The sequence below is a fragment of the Phyllostomus discolor genome, chromosome 12, assembly GCF_004126475.2.
Source record: "Phyllostomus discolor isolate MPI-MPIP mPhyDis1 chromosome 12, mPhyDis1.pri.v3, whole genome shotgun sequence".
Taxonomy (NCBI): Eukaryota; Metazoa; Chordata; class Mammalia; order Chiroptera; family Phyllostomidae; genus Phyllostomus; species Phyllostomus discolor.
The window spans coordinates 46,126,410-46,146,578 of record NC_040914.2 but is presented as its reverse complement, the minus strand read 5'-3'; the positions used below and the strand labels follow the sequence as shown (position 1 = coordinate 46,146,578).

Below are 20,169 nucleotides of genomic sequence, written 5' to 3'. Positions count from 1 at the left end.
GCGTTACTATGCATCTGCATAACAGGGCGCTAATTTTAGTCTGCACAAAAAGCACAGAATCCCCGCGCTGAGAAGAACCTCAAACATCATCCGAATCTGGGCAGATTCTCCCAGTAAGTGCACAGACATTGTCACCTACAATTACTTCCTGTTAACATGCACGTTTGGTGTCCTCCGGACAAACCCGTTTTCCTTGGGCTGCACCCGGGTCCGGCGCACTGCCACCCGAACCCCCTGGGACACACTCACGAGGCTGCACCCAGAAGCTGCCCGAACTACACTGTCAGTTGACCAAAAACAGACTCTGAATCGGTCAGCAGAAGCAGCCGTTTGAAAGCTCCTGGTGAAGCGCGCAGGGTGGACAGGAGGGGAACCACAGGACCCTGCCCTGGCTCCTCAAGGAGCACACACACCGGGGAGCCGGCCCCCGAGCCCGAGCCCTCTGGTGGCAGGCGAGGCCCCAACAGGAAACCGGGGAAGGCGGCTCGTGTCCGGTGTCTGGTTACCCTGGGCCCCTGAGAGCTGCTGCACTTTATTTTTCACCCCTCGCCCGGGGATATGTTTATTGATTTTAGAGGAAGAGGGGGGGAGGGAGGGAGGGAGGAAGGGAGGGAGAGAGAAAAACACCAACCAGTTGCCTCCCACGTGCACTCCACTGGGGACCAAGCCAGCAACCTCGGCCTGTGCCCGTCTGGGGAATGAACCCGCGACCTTTAGGGTGCGGACAAGCTGCAGCCAGCTGAGCTGTGTTTTCAGACGGATGGCCGCTTCCCCCGGTGACGACAGGGACCCTTCCTGCTGCGTCTCTGTTTGTGGCATCATGCGGCACGGGCCACCAACCGAGCTCGGGCGGTCCAGACACTTCGGACCGAGTGGACACGTTAGCGCCCTATGTCTCAAGATGTCGGGGACGCATGTCTAAGATCAGGCCTGTAGAAACCACACCCCGGATGTCATTGTGGCTGCCAGAATAGCAAATCTTGAGCCTTTGAAATCTTAAATCCGAAAAGATACAAGTGTTCCTCTGAATAAGCCACTTACATCATGCAAATCTGATTCTCGTTCGATTTGTCAAAGCCAAGTCCAAAGTCTCCTGGACTTCTTAACCAAAATATCACTGAATCCTAGGGTGTCTGCACAAACTCAGTTGCCAAGGAAATCTGCATGTGGGGAAAACAGGCTGAAGCCCGTGGGGCCGCTGGTGACGTGCCGTCGGCCCCGATCCAGCCCCCGGCGGACGGGCCGGTGGGAGGGCAGCAGCCCCCTCTCCGTGTGCACTGGGGCCCCGGGTTGGTGTGACCCCTGATGCCCGTCCCTGGTGCCGGCACCCAGAGCCGTCTGTGCTTCCCGCCAGGGACACGCAGGAGGACCAGGGCGCTCAGGGCCCCACGCCCTGCTGCCAGCCGCCCCCACAGGCCGCGTGTCCCCTGTTCGCTGGGCCCCCGTCTCTGCGTCCACCCCACGGTCGCCGTCTGCTGCAGTCACCCCGCCGAGCGCGGGTGTTGGCGTGGCACAGACCATCTGTCCTTCCGACTTCCCAGCAGCCCGTGAGGCAGGGTCACTGTGCCCAGGTCGCAGGTGAAGGGACAGAGCACAGAGAGGCCGAGCACCTGGCCCCACCTCCCAGCCCCCCGGTGCTCACGGCTCCTGAAGCTCAAGGGCAGGAGGCCCTCTCTCTCCCCGGCCCCCAGCTCTCCATCTGCTGCCCCATCTCCCCCCAACACGGCTTTCAAGTAGCTTCTCAAAGTCCGTGCCTGGGAGCGTGTCTGCTGGACAAAACCCCTTGTCCATTCGATCAGGATCTGCTGAGTGCAGGGGGCATCCCGGGCCAGTTCTGGGCTGGGGTGGGGGGGCGGGGGGGTGCTGATGAAGGAGACCGACCGGCAACCTCCCGGGGCTCCTGCAGCTCTCGGCCGCCAGGGACACCGAGGTGAGGGTTAGGGCTACAGACGGAATGAACGGGCACAGAGCGACATCCCCACAGATGGTGAAACAGAACCAGCGGAGCCCCTGACGCAGGCCCCACCCTGGAAAGGTGCCTGCTGCCCGTCTCGGCCCTGCCCAGTGCCCACCCCTGGACGCCTCCGGCCCGTCCTATCCCGGACCCCACTGTGGGGCCTGGGGGAGGAGTCCCCGAGAGGCGGACAGAAGTGCCCACCCTCGCCTCACACCTCCAGGCGGGTCCATTCACAGACTCAGCTCAGGCCGAGCCACGTCACTGCTCACGTGGGGTCTCTGTCCCGGGGCCCCGGGGTGTGAGCTGCAGACGAGGTGCCGGCGCGGCAGGTGGGCGATGGGGGCCCAGCCACCTGCTCCGGAGCCCAGATGTCCTGCCGCCCTGCTCACGCTGAGTGCTGGACGTGCCACTCGGGCTTCTGCGGTGCCTCCAACCTACGGCCTGTGGGAGCGCCTGCCGGCAGCTCTGACCTCGCGAGCAGGAAGGGTCTAAACACCCCAGGGTGCCACACGCGTGTCCCCGGCCCTTCCTCGCTCACGTCCCTGCTGGTTGCGTATGACACGGTGTCCTTCTGCTGGGCCTGCACACGCGCGAGGAGCCAGAGCTGGGGCTCTTCGGGGGAAGGCTGCTGCCTGTGGCTCCCCAGGCCCTGGCGTCTGTGGGGAACCAGCGTCGGCCCCCCGGACAGCAGTGGGGGCCCCCTGGCCCTCCAGCCCTTCTCCCAGGAGCAGCCGCCAAAATAGCACAAACGGCACATCTGTGTAGGTCACAGGATGACCCCACAGCCGGGCCCTGCGGTCTGACAGGCAGTTACTTCCGGCGCTGAGCGCCTTTTCTCCGTTTTCTCCTCCTTCTTCTCACGACCCCCCCCACCCCCGCCACCACACTGCTCTCATCGATGCCGGTCACTGAGGTCGGGACGCGGCTTCTGCAGGAAGCAGCATCTGGCAGCCTCCTGGCGCAGCCACCTGGCCTCGCTCGCTCAGGAGCAGGTGCTGGGTGCTGCCGACGCCCCAGGCACTAGGAGACGGCACTGAGGCCCTGACGAGGCCCACGTGCCTACGGACAGGCTCAGCCACCACCGTGTGAGTCTGCCCGCGACAGGGTCACAACCCCAGTGACGCCTGCTCTTTGGGCTCTCCTGTGCCGTCCAACTGCCCGTGGCGACTGAAGATGCACAGGGAAACAGCTCAGGCCCTTCCTGGCTCGTGAAATACAGAAGTGAGGCCGAAGGCAGGACTCTGGCTGTGACGGGGCACAGGGCAGGGGCCACCGGGGCTGTCACCAGGGCGGCCCTGCAACCCCACTGCCTCCCGCCGTCCCGCCCTTCCTTCCGTGTCTGGGAAACTCGGCCTCAGGTCCCATGGTCACTGAGTGGCCCCCTCCCCCATGGCCAGAAGGATGATGACAAGACTGAGACTCCTAAGAAGGAGCCTTCCCAGCACTGAGACCGCACGCTCCGACCCAAAGCTCGGTCACCGACGCAGCCGTCGGACCGGTTTAGGACCCCAGGGGGAGCTGTGGGCGGACCAGGGGCTGACGGAGGGGAACTTCCCAGGGCGAACTGGTCATCGGTTCCTGACCGGGCAGGTCACGGTGGGCGGCCACGCCCCTGGCTCGTCACTTCTGCAGCGAAGGGCTCTGAGCCCGCCCTGTCTGCCCGCCCGCCCTGAAGCACAACCAAGGGCCACTCCGTCCACGAGGACAGACGCACTGCGGGTCATCTAGTAACAGCGGCCACCGGGAGGTGCGTGGGGGCTCAGGCCACAGGCATGGCTTCAGGTCAGAGGGAGCCGGTGGTCAGCCCCCCCCGCCCCCCCATCCCCATGCTCCATGAGCTCAGGACAAGGACACCAAGGAAAACGACCTACCCCCGTGGCTGTCGGGTCCCGGTCCCCGGGACGGGGGGCTGTGCTGCCCACGGCCACGCCTGGACAGCGTGGGTGCCTGGACCGGCCTGGCGGGGGTTTCGGACACTCACACTGTCCACTCAAGACTGGACGCCAAGTGTGTCGGCAAGAACGATGCCAGGGCTCTGAGGAAGGGCCTCTGACCGCCCCCCACGGTGAGGCCGAGCCTGAGAACTTTGGGGACTCCAGATACCCCAGTGCTTCCACTGACACATATGGGGGCGGGGGGGGGGGGTTGTCGCAGTAATGACCTTGGAGAAGCTGACGGGACTTGACCCACGGACCCTGGAGTTGGCCACGTGGGGCCTCCCGTGCGCATGGGGCAGGGGCGGCGGGCGCTGGGGGAGGGGACAGCCGCCCCTTCCGGCCTCAGCGCGCCCCGAGGGTTCGCTGCTCCTCACCCCAGACTGCAGGGACACAGAAAAGATGTGATTCAGGAGTTCGTTGCATAATTTAATACACCCAGCCACTGCCAGTTTTCAGTGTAATAGGTTTTGATAAAAGCCAAGTGCCCTTGAGTCCACACACTGTCCAGCTTCAGGTGCAGCTTGGCGAGTCACAACCGAGCAGAGCCGCTGGACCGCCGGCCGCCTGCACCTCGACACCGGTGCCGGCTTCCCCGCAGCCGCAGGGACCACAGGCAGCCCAGCCCCGGGGGGGGTGGGGGGGGGGCCAGGGCCAGTATCTTCAGCCATCTCGACCTCGTGAAATGCACAACACGCTTTTCCCGACCTCTCTCACACGTCCGGTTGTTGTTAGAAATCACTTGTAAAAACAGTCAGCAGACCTCAGGGGCAGGCACACAGGGCGTGCCTGGCGTCTACGGGTCAGCAGGACTCCGAGGCTCTGGGTTTCGGGGGGCGGAGCCTTACCCCCAGGCCCTCACAGTGAGACCGCAGCCAGGCTCGGTGGGAGACATGCTCTCCCAAAAATACTGTGTCAAGGTACAATATTCTAAAAATATTCAGATTCTGCAAGGTTCTAGGCTGTAAAAAATACAAAGGCTAAAAACAAAATGTTTACAAAATTTTGCAAACCCAGTCAATTTAAACAAGTAAGAAATGAAGAAAAGTGCTCTTTCTGGTGGGACCGGTGACATGGAATGCAGGGTTGAGAACAGCCACGTGGGACGGTGACGGCACACGCGATCACACGTGACCACACGCACTGCTGCCCTTTGGAGTCTGCCGTGTGGGCCTGGGAGCCACCCGTGTCCGCACGGGCAAAGCACACGGCACGTGACACATCACGTCCCAGACGGAGCACAAAGGAGAGATTCAGTTACAAAGACCTAACGTGATTTGTTTTGAAATGTTAAAAGCGCGATGGTTGGAAAACATTATAAAACTTCTAGGTGGAGCAGGGCGGTCGATGAAGGGCTCTCACAGAGCCACCGGCTGGGCCTCGCGAGGGGGCAACAGTCGGTGCCCGGGGCACGGGTCCCGCGGTGCGTCGTGACCGCCGCTGGCTCCAGCCCACTGGAGACCCGCAGGCTCCCAGCCCAGCACAGGGAACCAGGGGACGGGCCGCGCCGGCCACCCGGGGGGCAGGCGCTGTCCCGACCACAGAGCCCTCGGCCGCTCTGCGGGCGCCGACCGCACGCAGCTGGAGAGCGTGGGAGGGAGACACAGGCGCGCGGGACGGCCCTGAGCCGGTGCGGGGCGCTCCACGGACGGGAGGGGCCGTGTAAACACCTGCGGGCCGGCCCTCAGACGGCGTCCCAGCACGAGGGTCCGGGCCGCCTCGTCGCCCCCGAAACGCCGTCTGCGGAGGGTCACTGCGAGGGAGGTCCACCGCCGGCACGGAAGAGGCGGCGGTCACGGGTCCCGGGCCAGCCTGTACACGTGGAACGTCTTGTTCTGGAACACCCGCGTGAAGAGCTGCGTGTAGGCGGGCAGGTCCCGCCGGACCTCCTCGCAGAAGCGGGGGTGGGCGGCCTGCCTCAGGTCCGGCTCGTTCTCCCCTGGGCCGTCCATCACCTGGAGCCGAGACAGAGCCCCGCGCGACTCGGTAAAAAAGAAAAAGTCACTTTTGTAGGAGACGGCACACGTGGGGACACTGGGTTCCCCCGTGGACCTGCGTGGCCTGGTTTCAACGTCAGTGGCCACTGGGGGTCCCCCGGTGCCCCGGCCCCCAGAGGTGAGCGCCAAGGCCAGGAGCCACCGCTTGTGGCAAAGCGGGAGTGGCCTGGACCTCTGTGTCTCCACTCCCAAAAGCGAAGTCCGAGAGGGACCACTACGAGCAGAGACCCCCCTCCCCAGCGCACCGGACGGCCCGGCTAGACAGGGCCACGTGCACGGAGACGCTGAAACGCACGTCTCGAGTCTGTGCCCCCCGGGGTCCGTGCAGAGGTGCTGCGGGCGGCTGTGCGGTCGGGCAGAACCTGCATGCAGACTCCCCTCCCCCTCCCCAGCACTGGGGGCGGAGCCGGCAGGCACAGCCGTGTGCACCCCCGGCGGCAGGCGACGGCTGGTGCACACCCGCTGACACGAGGCCTGGGACACGGCAGCGGGCACAGCGGGTAGCGAAAGGGGCGAGGGCAGCCCTGAGGCGGGTGCTCTGGGGGTCCCAGGACAGCGTGGGGCCCCGGTCCGTGACGACATGCCGTGCACTTGGACTTTGCTAGGAGATCAGACCTCCCGCCCCTCTGCCCTGGGGTGCGAGCAGGCCCGAGAGCACCCCGTGTCTGCTGCACAAGGGGCCCACGAGGACGGCGGAAGGCAGAGGCACCGCCGACACCGGTGAAGCTGCAGGGCAGAGGCTTCCACCAGGCGAAGGTGCTGACAGCGAGCCCTTCGCCGTGGACGCTGGGCAGGGCCCTGGCCAGCCAGCTGAGGACGGGCTCTGCCTGCCCTGCCCGGGGCGGGGGCACCCCAGGGGGGTACCCCGAGTTCACCCACCCGCTCTGCAGCCTGGGGGATGCAGAGCGGAGGCCGTGGTGCGGTGCCGCTCCACGGAGTACGGGGACACCAGCACCGCCCGGGCCCCGAGGGAGCCCCCCACCCCGGGCCGCGCACTCACGTGCCCGTTGGCCACGTCCAGCAGGTCCCGCAGCCGGCAGCCACGCCGGTGCCGCCGCTCGTAGCAGACGCTGTCCTCCAGGATGACGTAGTCGGCGCCCAGGGCCCGCAGCAGGGTGTGCACCTCCTCCGGGGGCCTCTTCGCATAGATCTGGTAGACCTGCGGGGGGGGGGGGGGGGGGGGGCGGGGCAGAGCGCCACTCAGCAGCCGGGGAGTCCCCCGAGGGCACGCTGCGTCTCCACCCCCCCGGGTGCCCCGGCTCCCCGCCTGGCCCCACGCGGGGTGCTGTCTGGGCACTTTCGCCCAGCGCCCCCTCCCAGCCCTCGCCGGACCCCAGAAGCCAGAGAAGGCGCAGCGGGCACTCACGGCCTTGGTCCGGGCCCGCAGGCCGCTGTCCTCGTAGTGGGGGTGGTTGGTGAGGGTCCGGCCCGTGCACAGCTTGACCCCGGCCAGCAGCTGCATGCTCCCAGCAAACACCGCCGTCCCTGGGGTGTTAGCCCTGGAAGGGTGAGCGTCTGGGTCAGCCCGCTGCTGGGCTGCTCACGGGCACCAGTGCAGGCAGTGCCGCTCTCAGACCGGTTCACACGTTTCTGCACCCGTGTTGCGTTCGGAGCTCGGACAGGCGGCTCTGACGGGCTGCCCTCCCAGTGGTCTGCCTCGGGGGGCCCCCGGCCTCCCAGCCCCACCGCGCCCTCCCGGCCGGCTCCCACGGCACGAGAGGACCCAAGAGCTCCCACTGCTTTTTGGGTAAGTGTGGCTCAAGGACTGCCCGCCACAGACAAGGAGCCTCAAAGCCAGAAAGTGCAGACAAGCAAGTCAGCTCCAAGGGTTTCGTTTAAACCCAGCAGACAAGACCCCAGGAGTGCAAACAGAAGAGCCCGGAGAGGGGGTCCCGCCCGAGAGCTGGCATCACTCCGTGGGGTGCGGCACCGCGTCAGCCCTGGAAACCAGTGTCTCCCAGGAGGCCAGGAGTCAGGGCATGGGGCCTCCGCCACCAAACCACGAGCTCACTCCCCAGACACCAGAGCCCCGACTCTGGGGGAGCCGCCTTCCTTCCCCCGCCCTGGAGAAAAGAATCTTAGTAGAAGATTCAACTCCCGCCGCGTTGGAATCTGGGAGTGACCTGCCAGTGGGCACAGCGTCCCTGTGGAGAACATGCCCGCGGCTCCTGTGCCCCCACACGGGCCAGGCCACTGAGAGGGGCCGGCCCCCGACAGAGCCACGAGGAGACACAGGCTCCGAGGGAGAGGGGCAGCAGGCGGCCCCGAAGGCTGGGGCCGGACAGGACCTGAGCCCCTGCAGGCTCACCGCCCAGCCCCCAGCCCAGGAGGCTGCTCCAGCGACTCCCATTCAATGCCAGTCCCGCCGAGGCCTGAGCGTGTCCACGGGCAAGACACCCTGCAGTTCCGGTGCTGCAAACAGTTTCCTTTGGAAAAATTCACGACTTCCCCCTCAACAGTGGAATCCTCATCCACAGACTCAGGGAAGGCAGCTGACTGGCAGCAGAGCCAGGAACCCGGGTTCCCAGGGGGAAGAGCTCCAGGGGGCCAGGCTGGGCGCAGAGGTGGTCCCGGACCAGCAGGCCCCGGCGCACGAGCCAGGGAGGTGTTTGCTCCACCCCCTGGGCCAGCAGTTTCCAGGGAGCTCCGGACATCTGACCCACGGGGTCAGGGGACCAGGACAACGGGGCGGTACAGAGTCCTCTGGGGAAGGTTCACAGAAGCTCAGCCTACTCACTGCGCCATCACCGAACACCCTCCGTGGCCGTGGCTGTGGCCGCCAGCGACGGCAGACACAGACCAAGGCTCGGGACAGAGGCCGCATCGCCCTCCCGGCCCAGCTGCCCCAGCCTGCTCTCCGTGGTCCTCGACCGGCCCACTGCCCTCCGGGGTCCGAGAGCATCGAGGGTTAACGCCCAGGGCGCCGTCTTCAGTCCTCTGGACAGACAGGCCCGGGCCCGGGAAGGAGACCCTGGGGACGTGTTCGGCAGAGACGGGGGCGGGGGCCACGGGCCACGGGGGGGGGTGGCCTAGCGTCACTGCCTGAGTCCCCAGCGGGGCCCACAGAGAGCCGTCCACAGGGCACGGCGCACGGCTGGGGCGGAGGCAGGTGCCTGGCCGTCGGTGGCGCTGCTGGGGGCCCACTGTGCGCGGCCCTGGCCGGTGCGCCACCTCGGCCCGTCTGCCTGAAGCCCTCGGCCCCCACCGCAGAGGGCACTTCGCAGAGCCAGCCTCCCATCCGTGGCCCACAGACACTGCCCCCAACCGGCATTCGCTGAGACAACTGCCCCGCACCCCAGGGGGCGGGCACAAGGTGGAGGGGGCTCAAGGCCAAGGTACCACCAGGCTCAGAGAGGTGCTGTGTCACGTGACCCCCAGACCCCTTGGGGGGACCAGGGGAAGCAGCTCGTCCAGCGGGACCCGAGTCCACATGTGGCCGCGTCAGTGAGAGCCAGGAGCCTCCAGGGCGGCGCCTGCTGTCCGCACGGCCGGTTCGGGGCAGGGTCTCCCCAGGGTCCGGGTCTCCTTCACAGGAGTAGAGCACAGGTGTGGGTCCGGGGCCCGTGGGGAGCAGGGCCGGGACCTCTGCGGACACCCGGCCCCGAGCCCAGCACAGAGGGCGTCTGCCGCGCCCTCGGCCCGGTTCTCCGTCCCGGCCCCGTGGCACGTCTCAGAGCGCACTGGCCTCCACGGTCGGCAGGGACTCTCATGGCCGTGCAACGGTGCCACAGACACGCACGCTGGAACCAAGTGAAAAACACACGTTTTCTAAACCTGAGAGACCGAGGCCTCGGGGATTTGCACTTCCTGCGGAGAAGTTCTGAGGCACGGGGAGGGACAGGCCCGTGGCTGGCGCAGACACGGGCTGCCAGCCCCACACGACAGACACGTCTTGACTGGAGGCAGCCGGCCACAGGGCTGCAGCCAAGGTGGGGGCAGGCAGAGACGCCTGGTTTCCTCCCCCAACTGAAAGAACAGCAACTGACTTCAAAACCACAGACCACCAGAACTGCCAGGAAACCAAACTCCAACAACCAAGAGTTAAAGAGACATTCGTCCAGACTGGTGCGCCGAGACAAAGAAATGTGGCCCAAACGAAACGACAGATCAAAACTCCAGAAAAGGAGATGGACAACCTGTCAGGTGCAGTCAAAACCCTGGTCATCAGGATGCTCAGAGAATCGGCTGAGGATGGTTGCAAAATAGAGGAAGAAGTGAAGGCTATGAAAAGTGAAATAGAGGAAAATGCACAGGGAACCAACAGTGACGGGAAGGAAACCGGGACTCAAATCAATGATTTGGACCAGAAGGAAGAAATAAACATTCAACCAGCACAGAATGAAGAAACACGAATTCAAAATAATGAGGAGAGGCTCAGGAACCTCTAGGACAACTTTAAACGTTCCAACATCTGAATTACAGGGGTGCCACAAGGAGAAGTGGAAGAGCAAGAAATTGAAAACTTACTTGAACAAATAATAAAGGAAAACTTCCCCAATCTGGCAAAGAAACAGACTTCCAGGAAGTCCAGGAAGCTCAGAGAGTCCCAAAGAAGTGGGACCCAAGGAAGCACACACCAAGGCACATCATAACTAAGTTATTCAAGATTAAAGATAAGAAGAGAATCTTAAAGCAGCAAGAGAAAAAGGAGACAGTTAACTACAAAGGAGTGCCCATAAGGCTCTCAGCTGAGCCCTGGCTGGTGTGGCTCAGTGGATTGAGTGCTGGCCCGAGAACCAAAGGGTTGCCTGTTCGATTCCCAGCCAGGGCATGTGCCTGGGTTACACACCAGGCCCCTAGTAAGGGGCGGATGTGAGAGGCAACCACACACTGATATTTCTCTCCCTCTCTTTCTCCCTTACCTTCCCCTCTCTCCAAAAATAAATAAATAAAATGTTTTAAAAAATAGGCAACCCACTAACATTTCTTCTCTCTTCTAAAAAGATAAAAGAAGGACAATTTTTAAAAAAGACTGTCAGCTGATTTCTCAAAAGAAACCTTGCAGGCAAGAAGGGGCTGGAGAGAAGTATTCCAAGTCATGAAAGGCAACGACCTCCATCCAAGATGACTCTATCCAGCAAAGCTCTCATTTAGAATGAAGGGCAGATCAAGTGCTTCCCAGATAAGGCCAAGTTAAAGGAGTTCATCATCACCAAGCCCTTATTATATGAAATGGTAAAGGGACTTATCTAAGAAAAAGAAGATGATCAAAAATATGAACAGTAAAATGACAACAAACTCACAACCATCAGCGACTGAACCTAAAACAAAGACAAACTCAACAACTAGAATGCCACCAGGCTTTTGAAGCTTGAAACTGGAAACAGGCTGACGACCGTTGATCCAGTGGGTGAGCCGAGCACCAGCGCATGGACGGCTGCTCCACCCCCACCCCGGGGGGGTCACAGGATCACGGAGAAACCGCGAAGGGACTCGGGAAACGTAAAAGCGGCTTCTAGGCACTTAAGGTCCGAACTTCATCCACCTCCTGTTTAAAACATGCAGAACAATTCTTTCTGCTTTGATTAAATGCAAAGGAAGTCTGGTCCATTTTCTTAATCCCAACACACCACGCATGCCCCCTCACCGGGAGAGACTCTCTCTAGAAGCCAAGCAACGAGGATGTCGCACCTCCCAACACTCGGACCCCCGGGTCCCTCTGAACTGCACAGGGACGAAGAAGGGCCCCAGCGACCGAAGCACAGTGTGAGGACACAGAGGGGCCGGGGGCGAACCCCTGGGTGCTGCGGCGTGGGGCCTCGTGAAGCGAGGTGCCTCCTGGACACTCAGACCCGTGGGAGGGCCCTCAGGCTTTGCTGACGGAGGTCTTCACCCGATACAAACGCCGGGTTTCGAACTTCCGTCCGGGAGACACGGGCAGCCAGGGCGGTGCCAGGGGACACTCGCAGGTCGGTGTGCTGGGCTCGCCTGCGCGGGCGATCACCGCCCCCCCCCGTCCCCCAGGGAGGGCTCCTGGGGGCCGACGTCACAACTGTCCTCACACGTGACTGAGAAACTCAGTCCTGAAGGAGTCTTGGTTTTACGCTTAAATTCAAATCTCCCCTAAGGAGTTCAAGACCAAAATGCACAAAACATTTTCAATGACTAAAAATTAGAACTCCATAAATTTTTTCCGCTGAAACCGGTTAAGCCTCTTAAGTCAGGAATAAGAAGCGACAAAGGCACAGATTTCGCCCGGAGACCTGGGCTGCCAGACGCCCGCCCCGCAGCACAGGGCCAGGGCACCGCACCGCCCTTGGGCCACAAGGCCGGGGTGCAGGATGGGGCGTCAATGTGGGGGTTGCTGGGGAGGCTCCCCACTGGGGCTGCCTCGAGCTGCACGAGCCCACCCCCTCGCCCAGAGGCCCCGGCCCCGAGTCCCACAGGCTCCAGGCCTGGGCTTCGTGCAGGTGTGGCCAGAGCTCACGGACGGATGAGCTGTGTAGACCCGCAGGCAGAACCCTTCCCCGGTCCGGTCCCCACGGCTGAAGGTGCTGGACCTGCTGGGACGAGGGGTGACCCCACCGCCCTGCCTCACTCAGGGCCTGGCAGCGCCCCCCGCCCGGGCGCCCTCCCCACGAGGGGTCCCCGCTCCTCGGGCTGTGGGGGCAGAGCAAAGTTCTCGAGTGAGAAACATCATTTCCAAACACAGAGCTCCAAAGGAAAACCTGAGAGCGAAGCCCCTCCACAAGGAGACTCGGCAGCCAGCAGCAGACACGGACGGCCGCCTGCAGAGACCCGGACAGGCCCCGAGAGTGGGAAGGGTAAGAAAATCCTCTTACTTAATCCAGTCCATCAGCTCCACTGTATCTGGGTCATAGAATTCCCTCAACTCCGACAGCTCATCCATCATTCCTGGCCAGAACTGAAATCAAAAACAAAACAAAACGAAAACAAAATCCACCCACGCCCCCAGTGGTTGCTACAGGAAGGGCAGAGGCGACGCGGCTCCGCGTGGGGGCTGGGCGCCGGGCCGCGGGACCCCGGGGCTCCGTCCCCACAGCCCGCCCCTCTGCTGCGGTGCGTCAGCCGACCTCTCAGAGGTTCCAGAGCCAGCCTGAGCCAGAGCCAGTTCTGACCAGAGGTGCTGTTGACTGTTTTAAATGAGCTTCTGTTCTCCTCAATAAAAGTGCCGCCGCTAGAATCCAGTGGGATGTGAATTTGAGCGAGGAGCAGCCACTGTGACAAAGTTCACAGCTCACCAGGAAGCTGTGGCTGCGATCCTGCCCCCGCCCCCCTTCGGGGAGCTCCGTGGGAGACAGCAGCGTGGGGGGGCTGCAGGCATGCTGCGGAGGCCGGCACAGGCCCTCACCATCGCCAGGGAGACGGGGGCCACAGAAGGCCCACCGTGCCGTGTGCTGTCCTCTGTGCTGTCCTCTCGAGAGGCGCAGACCGCGGCTCAGACAGGACGGGCCTGGCCAGGCCACGAAGGGGCGGAGCAGCATCCCCAAACCTGGCTCCAAATCCAGCCCCTTTGGCTACGTGGGGTGGGGATACTGTGATGATACCTTTTTGTCCTAGAAGTGTGGGCACACAGTCTGACGTTCATGACCATCACCGCAAGTGCGATGGAACAGAAGAACCCCGAAACAGGGCCCCCCACACAGCCCCCCCGAGGGCCGCGGTCCTGCCGCTGGCGTCGAGCAGACGCAGGCGGACGCCCCCTCGGGGGCCGGGCCCACAGAACACGTCTGGCCGACGCAACGCCTGAGGAGATGCTCGTGGTGTCTCCACGGGACAACTGGCTGGAGAGACCGCAGCGCCTGCTCCCGCCGGACGCTGAGTGGACACCAGGACCCGCCTCCTACACCAGACACGTCCGTGCACCCTTGGGAGGCGAGGGGCGGGGTGTGATGGCGCTGAAGCGGCGTGGACGGGGGTGTGGGCAGCCCCGACCAGCAGGGACCGGCCAGGCCGGGGCAGCCCTGCCCATGCCCTCCCCTGGCCTCATCCTTGGCCGCCTCTTTGGCTCGGCCACGTCCCTCCCGGGGGCGAGGAGGGTGGACTGGTGGGGCGGCGCCTGGAGCTCCAGCCCCCCGGAGAGAAGGGACAGACTCCCGCTCGGTCGGTGCCGGCGTCAGGCCCAGTTACCGTCGCCCCTGCGGCTCTGACAAAATGGACAGCAACTTGTTTATGGGGTGTTCTAGTGCTTGTGCTGGAAAACATTTTAAATGAGTGAATTCAACGGACATTCCGTATTTTTCTAGCTTGAAAGTCGCTGTTACTAATTCTGATAATGTTGCAACCTACTGACATAGTCTTGTGATTGTGGTAAACCTTAACCAATGTGAAAGTAACTTTGACTTAACGAAACGTTGCTTCTAAATGACCAGCAATAGTTTACAGGAAACTTTAACAACCCGAATAAGTGATCAACCTGGCGGTAAGAATATTATTAGAGTCTTGATTTTAGAATGGAGCTCTTCCCTTTGAAACGGGATTATCCAGAAGAGACACGCAGCAAAACCAGCATCAGGAGCCAGACGTTCTGAAATCGCCACACTGTGCGTGAAACTGCAGCCAGGCTTTGGGAGACGAGCTTGAGTCACTAATGTGCGCACCTGCTGACAGCGGCACACAGGCAGCTCGGGGGCCGCACACCAGCTCTCCCCCCTTTGTGCTCTCCCGCCCAGGGGCTCGGAGAAGCGGGACTGCCTGCACTGCCTCCCGCAGAGGCATCTCCTCATCGGGCGCCAAGACAGGCCCGGGCCCTCGGCTCCCCCTCGGAGCCAGCAGCACGAAGGCCCGTGCTTCTGCAGGGAGGGGTCTGCCCCGGGCCCGGGACGCTCTGTAGTGTCTGCCCACGCTTCTGGTCGGCCCGAGTGGAGGGGGTGCTACTGGCCTCTGGTGAGCACAGGCAGGGTGGCGGCCGGGCCCAGGACGCCAGGTGCCCGAGGAGGGCTCCCCCAGCCGGCCACACGGTGTCCGGCCTCTCAGGGCAGCAGCCCCAGCTGCAGGGCTGGGGCTCCCGCTCGGGACCAGTCCCCGGAGCCTCTCGCTCCCCAGCCTGGAGACCCAGGGCTCCGGGCTCGGCTCCTCTCTGAGCGTCTAGCCTTCCCCCGTCTCACCGACAGGCGACTCAGGTCCCCAGACAGCTTTAAAAAAAACCAGTGAAACTGGAAGAAAGTGGCTGAGGCGTCCAGGAACGGTGGGAAGACGGGGTCAGCGGTGAGGCGAGAGGGGGTGAGTGCGGGGTGAGTGTGGGCTTCCTGTGCGAAGTGCCCCCTGCTCACCCTGTGTGTGCCCGACCCCTAGTGCAGCTTCCCAGAGTCTGCGAGGAGCCCCACCTGTCCACACTGGGGCGGCTGCGGCCCCAGAGGCGGGGGAACCAGCAGGGGGACCGCCTCGCGCTGCGGGCCCCAGGGTCCGGGAGTTGGCCCAGGGCTCTGCCTGGGACAGCAAATGGCTTGATGGGCAGGAACGGGACCAAACACAGCTTTCTGAAATATTTACGTTGGGATCATCCAACACAGCCATTACCTAGCTTTCTTGTAGCCCAAGCCTCTGCTTCGCACGGACCCTCACTTGAAGACACAAGCGGGTGAGCCCAAAGCTGCCCCCTCTGTGGGGAGTCCCCTCCCCGTGAGCCGTCTCCGAGACCCGGCGCCCGGCACAGGGAGTGTGCAATCCACTGTTCTAACTGCAACAAAATCTGAAGAAAACCATCCAAACTTTAAAAAACACATAATATTTTTTTCAGAGAGGCTGAGAGCTCACGTGGAGAGCCTGGGCCACCCGCCAGGCGACAATGCGAGTCTGTGGACATCGAGGTCGTGACACATAACACCCCGGAGCCACCGACAGGGCTGCTGGCCTGGGGGCGAGGCCCGGAGCACGGCCACCGCCGGCCCAGGAGCCAGGCCCCCGAGAGCACGGAGGGTCGGTCTCCCTTCCTCCAGGCCTGGCGGACAGGCCGGGCTGCCCGTGCTGCCGCGGCCACTGCCACTGGGGCCGCCCTCCCCCCAGGGGACGTGCAGGGCAGGGCCACCGCACCCCCGAGCGTCCTACTCCATTCACCTCCAAACAGGTCTGAAAACGTCTCTGTTCTCAGAATTTGCATCAGCTGAAGAGGAGTCAGGACCAAAATTACTCAGAGTGACTACACTGGGGTCGTTTCTGCTATGCTTTCACTCCCTCGGTACTCTCTGGGAAACCGCTCAGTCTTCCCACCAAGGCCGACGGCCCAGGAGTGCAGGCGGCTCTGCACACTCCGAGGGGCACGCTGTTCCCCCGCAATGCACGAGGTCGTGGGTCAAGGCAGCCCCCTGCCATGCGGGTTAACGCCAAGGATGAGAAACCAGTCTTACCTTGTAGCACAGCGAGAGCAGGATCAGCATCGGAACTGAATACCGCAATACGCACATCTACACACGAAAGACAATGTTTAGATAGTAAGTGTTTTCAGCAGCTTTGCTCTGTACACGTATGCTTTTTTAAAACAACGGAAATTCACCTTTAAGGGGCATGCACTGGAGTCCCTGACGTGCGGAGCCACGAGCCGGGGGCAGGCCCCGACCACTCCAGAGCCTGCGGCTCCAGCACGCTGGCCCCCCGCCCCACCCCCACGGTGGCCTCGGAGAACAGGACCACAGCGGTCGTGTGCTCTCCAACCACTATGTTTAGGGTAACACATCCCGGTTACACGTGGTGGCTCTGGGCAGTGGGGTTACTGGTGATGTTTAAATTTTCTTTGTGTGCTGTTCAGTATTTCCAAGTTCTACATAATGAGCATATCCGACTTATGGTCTGGGAAAAAATGACTAAAAATAAAAAAACTCCTTGTAAAGTCAACATGTGTCAACGATCGATTGTCAGCTTCACTGTCAGTGCCCGTGTGCTCAGACGGACGTGTGGGCACCTGCTGGGCAACACCCAACGGGCGGGGAAAGGGAGCCACAGGAGCGGCACTGACCCTCGCTGGGGTGTACAGGCGGGCCACCCTCAGAAGCGGCCCCCACACTTCCGCGCTGCACAGGCCAGAGGCTGCGAACACGCACAGGTGCGGCGTCCACAGGTACTTCATCCTGCAGGGCGACAGGCACAGGTCAGCCGGGACAGCCGCGCTCGTCCGATCTCACCGAAACCGCACGGCCCGTCGGCCAAAGCCGAGCGGTCAACCTCGCTGCCCTCTCTCTGAGAAGTGCCCCGGGGTGAGGACGGGAAGTTTGCTAACTAGGGAGCACTGCTTCTCCGTGAGACTCTGCTCCAGGAGAGGCAGCAGGTAAGAGACACTCATGGCAGGGGTGCCACCCTCATTGTCATCTCGTCGGGGGCCACATCAGCCTCGTGGTGGCCTTCAAAGGGCCGAGTGTGACTTTAGGACTGTGTACGTGTAACTACTCCTTAACCGGAGGCCAGGAGCTCGGTGCTGCCGCCAGGTGGAAACAAGGTGCAGGCCAGATAAAACATGGTGGAGGGCAGGATTTGGCCCGCGGGCCTTGTGTCTGCCACCTGTGCTCTACAGGAGCTTCTGTCGTGAATGCAGATGACATCAGTTCCAATTCCATTTCTAAATGACGCATTTACCAGGTAAAGAGTAGCTGAATGCACGAACAAACCGGACAGACAAGCCAGAGTTACCTCATCGTGCTCAGGGCCAGGAACCCAAACAGGATGGTGTGCATCAAGTTGTAGGCGGTCTCTGGCCGCAGGCTGACAGTGCAGGCTCCGGCCTCCTGGGGCGGCCGGCCGGGAGAGCCGCTAGGGGAAACAGCACGCACACAGGTTAAACCAGGCGCAGAACTTTCACTCAGGCATGTCTTCTTAGAAGAGGGTACGAGAAACTCACGCCTTCATGTATTTAGAAATGTGTTATTTCTCTAAGATAAAACAAATTACTGATCATTTCAATTTATGAGGCTAGAAGTGTCATAATAGAAGTGCATTGATAAGCAGAATAACTAAAATTTAACAAATTTCATTTTAACTTAAGTAAAAATTTAAAGTGCTTCAATCCTTTAAAAAGCAAAAAAAAAATCTTTTTGAAATCAATGAAACTAAGAAATCTTGAAAGATATTTTATAAGTTACCAGTGCTTTTCAAGGTCTCCTTTTTAAGAAAAACTTTTAAAAGACTATTTTTCGACAGAGGGAAAGGGAGGGAGAAAGAGAGGGAGAGAAACATCAATGTGTGGTTGCCTCTCACGCACCCCCTCCTGGGGACCTGGCCGGCAACCCAGGCCTGTGCCCTGACTGGGAATCGAACTGGAGACCCTTTGGTCTGCAGGCTGGTGCTCAATCCACTGAGCCCCACCAGCCAGGGCACAAGTTTCTACAAATAAGAAAAATTAAAAATGTATCTGTCCACTTGGAATTCAGTTTCTTCATGAACTAATGATCACATTTCAACCGGCCGACACCCCTTAGGTGTTTCTACAGATGACTCATCAAACACACCTCTGTCGGGGGATCACACCCGTGGAGTCTGACAATAGCTCCGAACCACCACCCGACCCCTGTTCGCACCCCGTTCTGTTTGCGGCGGCTGCTTCTCCGGGGGGTTTCCTCGAATCAGGTCAGGACCCTCGTCTTGCATGCTGCGTTCGTCACGTCTCTAAACTACCTTCAGCCAACAGCAATGCCCCCTTCGCCCCCTGTAAGGCGGTTCGCAGGAGGAAGACCGCGCACCACTTGCCCGTGACCACCCGCACCCTCGGGGCCTGGCGGGGAGGCCAGTGCACTGCTCCGCTGCCACGCTTCTCGCAGCTGCGCGCAGACCCGGGGTGCCCCTCCGGCAGCAACGCCTCCTCACGTGCTGCGTGCCGCACCCCACTGGGAAACACGCGTGTCCGTGCCCCCCTTAGTGGTGCCGGTGGTGAGTGGGGGGGACGCCGCACAGCCGCGGGGAGAAGGAAGCGACAGCAGAGGCCCCCCTTGAAGATCACACGGCACCGTGTCAGGGTCCCCGGGGGTCAGTGCCGCTGTGGCCGGAGCAGTCCGGGCGTCTGGAGGCCTCCCCCCGACCCCCCTCCCCCGGACTCACTGGGAAGTCACAGGGACGCACTACGGCCCCACCCACTGGTCCGACTGTGTCCTGGGACGTCGGCCACTGCCGCCCGGGCCCAGATCCCCACGTCGACGGCGGAGCTGCCCTGACGAACGCCCCCCCGCCCCCCAGTAGGTGGACCCATCCTCCCCGTGTTCTCAGCTCCGCAGTCCCCCCCAGCACGGGCGAGCCGGCCGAGGCACAGCCCCGGCTTCTGATGCTGCCGCACCTGAGGTTGCGGAAGGCGACGGCCAGCGCGGCCGCCGCGGTGACGCCCAGGACGAACACGTGGGCGTGGAAAAGCAGGGTGTCCGAGAGCCTCCCGAAGGTGTCCAAGGGCAGGAGGCCAAAGGCCTCTTCGCAGAGGTACAGGTTGGCGTCGAAGTCTCTGGGGGCAGACGGGAGAGAGGGCTGAGTCCGGCGTCGGCAAACCACAACTTTCTCCTTGAAATGAGCCCGGAATTAACAGCTGAAGGCGCAACGATAACTTGAGTTCTAAAGTCTTTGCTGACTAAATACAAAAAGTAAACCTACATTTTATTTGTTGAAGAAAAAAATAGATTTCAAATTATAGTCATACCTTGTCGCTCCGAAGCCAAACTTTGCTTTCAGAAACTTAAACACGTGCTCGTCTGACTTCAGGTTGAGGGTTTTCTGGAGGGGGGGGACGAGCGGAAGCTGTGTCAGCGCCCGGCGCACGGTGGCCCACAGTCCCACGCACGCAGGCCCCGGGCCCAGCCCGCAGTGGCCGGCCAGCAACGAGCGCAGCCAACACGCACGGAGGCCCTCGGGCCGGAGACGCCGGGCAGGGCCTCTGCAGCCGCCCGCCTCCCCAGAACTGCCGACGCTCGGCCTGGGTGAGGCCGGGGTGCGCACTGAGCGGTGTGCGGGTGAAGGGCGTGCTCACGGGGGCCTGGAGGGGCCGGTCTCCCCCTTGGCAGTCAGTGCAAGCACGTCCTGCACCCGTGGCCCGTCCTGAGACCCGCCCCCCAGGACACAGGGTCCCCTCGGCGGCAGGGCACGTGGCTCTGACAGGAAAGCCGGTGCACTCGGTGACTTAACCCAGTGAAGGTCCGGCCTTGCTGTTTGCTTAGTCCCGCCAGAAACTAAGTGCAGAAAGTGATCTCTGGAAACACTTGTTTCATGATTTTCAAGTTGAGCTTCTAAAAAGTTTAATAACTCAAAAGGTGTGTTCAAGGTAGAACACGTTCAAGGGTGACCAGAAAGCAAGGGCCAGAGTCAAGAAAACCGTCCTGTTGCTGAAACGATTCAGGACCGAGCCGAAGGTGGACCGGCG

General features: G+C 62.0%; 1 protein-coding gene across 3 annotated transcripts in view; it reads right to left on the bottom strand.

The window, feature by feature from the left end:
• Positions 1-4,804: 4,804 nt before the first annotated feature.
• The window catches only part of DPY19L3 (dpy-19 like C-mannosyltransferase 3), a 31,148-nt gene continuing 15,783 nt past the window's right edge, over positions 4,805-20,169 (bottom strand). For 2 of the 3 annotated variants that reach the window (XM_036013302.1, XM_036013304.1), the window contains 9 exons: positions 19,453-19,526; positions 19,102-19,260; positions 17,469-17,588; positions 16,801-16,912; positions 16,196-16,252; positions 12,671-12,753; positions 7,255-7,387; positions 6,889-7,047; positions 4,805-5,846 (listed from right to left, as the gene is read on the bottom strand). In XM_036013302.1, coding sequence (XP_035869195.1) covers positions 5,685-5,846; positions 6,889-7,047; positions 7,255-7,387; positions 12,671-12,753; positions 16,196-16,252; positions 16,801-16,912; positions 17,469-17,588; positions 19,102-19,260; positions 19,453-19,526 — 1,059 coding nt within the window. In that variant the 3' untranslated portion in view covers positions 4,805-5,684. The remainder of the gene's footprint in view (positions 5,847-6,888; positions 7,048-7,254; positions 7,388-12,670; positions 12,754-16,195; positions 16,253-16,800; positions 16,913-17,468; positions 17,589-19,101; positions 19,261-19,452; positions 19,527-20,169) is intronic. The other variant, XM_036013303.1, reaches the window with a different exon arrangement.